At 39.9% G+C, this 6410-nt stretch overlaps 1 protein-coding gene across 1 annotated transcript in view; it reads right to left on the bottom strand.

Annotated features, from left to right (window-relative positions):
* Window positions 1-3733: 3733 nt before the first annotated feature.
* Window positions 3734-6410, bottom strand: part of LOC116826633 (ATP-binding cassette sub-family B member 5-like) — a 150110-nt gene continuing 147433 nt past the window's right edge. The window contains 1 exon segment of the mRNA XM_075062395.1: window positions 3734-4578. Within this exon segment, the coding sequence (XP_074918496.1) occupies window positions 4381-4578 (198 nt within the window). The 3' untranslated portion in view covers window positions 3734-4380.

The following is a 6410-nucleotide window of genomic DNA, read 5'->3' as shown; positions in this document are numbered from 1 at the left end:
TGTACAGCCCTCTCCCCCAACCCCCCCTCCCCCAAACCCCACAAACACACTTTTCTACATACTTACAGCCCTCATCCTGAAGAGAGTGAAATGAGACAAAGTAAGGGATATGACAAGACAGAGAAGGGTTAAAGGTAATGAAAATATAATCCCATGTAGGTTAGTTAGTGCACAATTTAAGGCTTCAAAATCACTGAAAGTATATGTGTGTGTGTTGGGATTTTAAAAATAAATAAAATCAGGTATTTCCAACTACTGACCCAATCATCCTTTACCCATTGGCTGATTTATTGTGGGTGTCACAGAAGGAGTGGATCTGTCTGAGGAGAAGATAACAGCTTTATGGCTTAATTCAGAGAATGCTCCATGCATGTGAAGCAGTGTGGAAAGAACTATGACAACTTTTGTGGCAGAAGCAGAAAAATGGGCATTTAATGGTGAAATAATTGGCTGGTGAGGCAGGGAGGGGGTCATAACATAAGGTAAGCACTTGGACTGATGCAGAATTTATTAATGAGTTTCCATAGTTCAGAGCTACTGTACAAATAAATAAAAAGCTGTGTGTGTCCCTCTCATTACAATTCTAACAATGTTTTAATTTGTGTTGCAGAGTCTCTTTGAAAATTTGCATACTGCAATATATTTAAACCAATTAGTAAACGTATAATTTTAAACTGGACAAGGATTTATCCATGAAGCATTAATTTAAGAAATTGTTTTTATGGGAACAAAAAGGGTGGAATGATGCACCAGTGTGAGGGCTGTTGCTGGGTTATGATTAAAGCTGATGAAAATAAAGGGAACCGTGATGATTCATCAACAAAGCTTTCTCCAGCCACAGTTTGTAAAGATTGAGGATTACAGGCATCTCAAGACAAACTACTGCACTAAGTAAAACTTCATTGAGTCACCTCCGTCCTCATAGACTTAGGGCTTGTCTATACTTCTGTCTTAATCAGCACTGCTATGATTGATGCAGCAATGTTGATTTAACGGGTCTGGTGAAGACAAGCTAAGTCGATGGCAGAGCACTCTCCCATCGACATTTGTACTTCAGCTCCCTGAGAAGTGGAAGGTAAACTGGCGGGAGAGCATCTCCCATCAACATAGCGCAGTGTAGACACCGCTGTAAGTCGACCTAAATTACATCAACTTCAGTTACGTAATTTATATAAGTGAAGTAGCATAATTTAGGTCAATTTATAGCTTTAGTGTAGACTAGCCCTAGAGTGGCAGATTTGGCACTGCCACTCTTCTGTCATGATGGAGGAGCAGCTGGACTAAATTTCAATGAATAGTGTTGTGAACCAGCACACTGGGACAATTTACCAGGGATTGTGCTGGATTATTGTGAGGAAAATTAAAAAAATAAATAAATCAGGATTGATTTTTACCTAGAAGACATGCTCTAGTTCAAACAGAAATTAAGTCCTATGGTCTGTGTTAAGTAGGAATTCAGATTAGATTATCATAATGGTCCACTCTGGTTTTACAACCTGTGAAGATAAACCATGGTAATTAAGAGTAACTGAATGACAAGAGTAGCATTATAAAATGATTTGTTAATCTGAATGAAAGAGGCTGAACTTCTAATGTACTACTCCAGGTAAGCTGTTGGAACACACTTGGTCTCATTCTGGGTGGAAGGTCCAATAATCAGAGCTGTCTGGAAATTATTCCCCCCTCCCCAACTATTTTTGATGAAAGTGAAATTTGTTTAATTTTAATCCAAATATTTAAACTTTTTGTTTTTGATGAAAACCTGAAAACTGTTGAAAACTGTTTTTTGTGTGTACATTTTGTTTGGTTGAAAAGCCTTTTTTAGTCAAATATAAGATAAGATTGGATATTTTGAGAAACAGAAATAGCTGTGTCTAAGGCTACGTCTTTGTGCCATAGTGTGGACTATGGGGGCGTGAATTTCAGAGTGCATCTCTTTCAAACAGGACTCTATTACCATGAATTAGGTACCTTTTAGTTTGCACCAGCAGCTGCCACATGGGGGCAGTTAGAGCACAATTCTTTGGTGTGCTGTGCAATACACCCCCTCCATAGTCCACTCTGCAGGCCAGTGTGGAGAAGCTGTGTCTTACTATCATATTTCATGCTGTGAACACTTATATAACATTTCCCTGTATGCAGGATGAAATATATGTGAGTAGGATTTGCTGCTTCATAAACTTGCCTGAATATTTGTGGATTTATGGAATGGAATCTTCCAGTGTCCTTAATCCAGATTGTTTTCAATTGTTAATATTTGCATTTTATATATTTTACATATGTGAATATCTGCACTGTTCTGTGTTCTGCAATGTTCTGGATTAAGGACACTTCATTATGTTAAGTGATATAACAGGGTATTCTGTATATCTGTCCATATCTGAGGAAGCTGTAGCTGCTGCTTTAGTCACTTCACCTATAGGTGGAAATAAACCTTTCAGTGGGATTGGCCTGATTTATGCTAGGCTCTGCATAGCAGAATTCAAATTAGTTATGCTTTGGGCTAAGACCTTTGAGAGATAAATTTACCCTAAACTTGGAACACACTTAGCACACACAGTTTGGAAGGATCCCAGATATCATAACCTGTATATTGCAGTCAAGATTACACTACATTTAAGTGGCTTCTCTGAAAAAAGATGCACAGGTAATGTGAGGATTTAGCCTTTAGCATTTTAAAGAAAAAAAAACTTGTAACCCTTTGACAGCTTTCAAGTTAGTTTATAATTTCCTAACCCCCTTAACAGAATCATAAGAACCTGATTAAATATAAAATGTCTCTTGGAAATTGAGCCACTCTTAAAAGTGACTGCTAAAGAGAAAAGGCCTTATTTTTAAAGGAGAATTATAACCGCTTGATTTTTTCATATTGCTGAAGAATTCCTTTGGGGAATGGAGAACTAGTAGGATTATGACATTACAAGAGATGGAAACTTGAGCAAACTGAGAGGGACAGGATTTTTGTTCACACTCATTTAACTCGAATTCTTGACAAACACTTGGGAGAAAAACTTTAGGAAGATTCAGTACCCTTCCACCATCAGTTGTGAGCTGAGAATATTCCTAAGCCAGTCCTATAGTCCTTAAGGCAGGGGTCCCCAGCTCGGTAACTGTGGGTGCCATGGTGCCCACCAGGGCATCTGAGTGCGCCCGCGTACTGGCCGGCAGACGAGCATCTGCTGAAATGCTGCCTACAAGCAGCGTCATCCAGAGGCATCACCACCAAAACGCTGCCGATTTTTGGCAGCATTTTGGTGGCAATGCCTCTGGATGATGCTACTTGTTGGCGGTATTTTGGCAACGATCCCTATTGATGTTGCTGCTTGTCGGCAGCATTTCAGCGGATGCTCATCCGCCGCCACAGTCCTCCGTGGCTCATCGTCTGGCACCTGCAAGACAAAAAATGTTGGGGACCACTGCCTTAAGGACTCCCCAAAACCAGTGAAATTAAGATATCGTTTCATTGTTTCCTTGTCTTTTTATACCTATTTGTTGTCTCTTGTCTTATATATACACACTTACATTATAAGCTCTTGTGGGCACATATGGTTTTTTTGTTCTGTGTACGTACAGCACCTAGCACAGTGGGGTCCTGATCCATGATTAGAGCTCCCAAGTGCTATGGCAATAAAAATAATAATACAATACAATATTTCTAATGCATAAAAGAAGCAGAAGGAAAACTTAAATACCCATAAACTCAGTGGCAGATCTGGAAATAATACAGCCTAGCAGGGATTCTGTAACAGTTGAAATTGGGATTTATGGGTTAGTGGATTAGTAACTAATTTAAACTCAAGATGCGCTATGTAATGAAGCCTGAATATGGATGCAAACTTTTAACAAATGTTGGGTTGTTTGGTCAGGCCCATTGCTAGTTTCAAAAGTAGCAAACGTAATGATTTAAACCAACTTTTATAAAAAAACCAGGAAGAACTCTAACATTGAGTTCAAATGATATATAATTAAGATTTTTATATCAACATCTCTATATATCTGCTAAAGCAAAGAGTTCCTGTCCAGTTACATATTTTATGGAGCAGATAGAGGGAATAGAGTAACCTCTCCTGAGGGAAATACTGAAACATGCTGTGCAGATAACATGAGAAAGAGAGGTTTTCCCATGATCCCACTGACTGAGTATTAAATCCCAGTCTATGGTTTAAACCTCTCTGACATGGATTTCCCAAAAAGGACATCTTTCTACTCCAAAAGCAAGAATGCTGAGCAAGTTAAACTACTCCAGGTCCTGTGGAGCATCTGCGTGTCCAAAGACGAATTGCTGGTAGGCCTATAAGGTCAGATCACATCCTCTGGATGCTAACTACTCTTTTTCCTGACAGTTCATTTCTAAAGAAGGCCTCAGAGGCTATCCTTCTTTTAGAGCTGTGTTTGTGCATTTACTAAATTAAAATAGGCTTCACGCTTTGCCATTAGTTGCTGATGAGTTCCTTGTTCTATTATTTTTCCATTGTTAATAACAACAATGACATCTGCATTCTGTACTGTGGACAGCCTGTGAGCAATCACAATACAGGTCCTTCCTTTCCGTGCCTGGTCAAGGGCCTGTTGCACCACCTAGGGAAAAATACAGAAGACATTATGGACTTGGTTTTAACACCTTCTCAGAACTGTTGCCCCTACACTGGCAAAATTTGGATCTGTAATTGACCAACAGCACACTCCCACCAGTAGGTCACAGGCATTTTAAATCAGTTTTAGCCAAGTCTGATCTGAATAGGATGAAAGAGTGGTAAGAAGGCTGCAGTGTCTCTATGTTACATTTCAACAATTTCGGCCACAGTAGGGAATTCCAGCTTTGAATTTGCCTACTGTGCCCACAGCCCTAAAGGCTGGTCTACGTGAGGAAAGACAAGCCTGGACATTTCAGTAAGCTAAAATAAATATTTCTCTTGGGAAGAGGTTAAGTATATACACAGTCTTCCACCTGTGGCACAAAAGTTTAGGCCATACTTGCACATACAAAGCCATGTTTAAAACATAGACTTGGTGTAAAACCTATATCAGCATAGCTATGTCAGTTAAAAGTGTGAAAAAAACCACCCGCTACAGCCATAGCTGACAAAACTTCAAGTGTAGACACAGCTAGGCAGACAGAAGAGGGCTTCTGTCAGCATAGCTAACTTGGGGAGAGGGTATTCCTTCACCAGCAGAAAAACTCCAGTCAGTTTACACTGTGCCTAGATGAGGGTGCTATGCTGGCAGGGGCTTTATAGTGCGGATATAGTCATACTTGTCAAGCAGTTTTGTAGTGCAACTGTAGTACCATGTATTTTTGTCTTGCTTTTGAGGGCAGGAAAAAACAAAACATTTTAGGGGCCATACTTTAACTTTGTTAAATGCACAGGATAAAACATAGCTCCCTAACCTAAGAATACATATATTTCTCCTCCACCCTGCCACCGTCCAGACAAGTAAGCACAGATTCTCAATGGTGTTCCAACATAGTTAAATCTGTGGTATAGACAAGGCCTTGGCAAAACACATGTGGATCCTGCTCGAAAATCTGTATAGGGAGAGTGGTGTCTGTCCAAAATTGGAAGAAGATTTTAACAATTTTCTTTCCTATTTGGCCATTTAGGCACTTAGGGCCATACACTGTCACCACTTATTTCAATGAGGCTACTTGTGGAGTAAGGTGCTACTCAGTCAGAGTCAGTTACAAACATCTGGCCTTCTTGTAGTGATCTGCTGTGGCTGTGCCAAGGTCTAGGGAAAATCCATGAAATCCCATGCTCTTCTGAAGGATCTCACAGGATTTCCAATGTTTTTATCTCGCATCACTGTAATCATAGAATCATAGAAGATTAGGGTTGGAAGGGACCTCAGGAGGTCATCAGTCCAATCCCCTGCTCAAAGCAGGACCATCCCCAACTAAATCATCCCAGCTAGGGTTTTGTCAAGCCGGGCCTGTCATAAACAGATAGTTAAGGGTTAATGTCCCTTTTACCTGTAAAGGGTTAACAAGCTCAGTGAACCTAGCTGACACCTGACCAAAGGACCAATCGGGGGACAAGATACTTTCAAATCTTGGTGGAGAGAAGTCTTTGTTTTGTGCTGTTTGTTTTGTTCTTTGTTCTCTCGTGGGGCTAAGAGAGGCCAGAAGTGCAACCAGGTTTCTCCAATCTTTCTGAAACAGTCTTTCATGTTCAGAATAGTAAGTATTAGCTAGAAATGGTGGATTAGATTTATGTTTGTTTTCTTTATTTGCAAATGTGTATTTTGCTGGAAGGATCTTTTACCTCTGTTTGCTATAACTTGTACTTAGGCTAGCGGGGAAGGAGTCCCTCTAGTCTATGTAAAGCTGAAGCCCTGTAAACATTTTCCATCCTGGTTTTACAGAGATAGTTTTTACTTTTTCTTTCTTTTATTAAAAGCTTTCTTTTTTT

The sequence above is a fragment of the Chelonoidis abingdonii genome, chromosome 2 (assembly GCF_003597395.2).
Source record: "Chelonoidis abingdonii isolate Lonesome George chromosome 2, CheloAbing_2.0, whole genome shotgun sequence".
NCBI classification, from domain to species: domain Eukaryota; kingdom Metazoa; phylum Chordata; order Testudines; family Testudinidae; genus Chelonoidis; species Chelonoidis abingdonii.
Note: the sequence above shows the minus strand (reverse complement) of the source record. Positions and strands in the feature narration are given on the sequence as shown.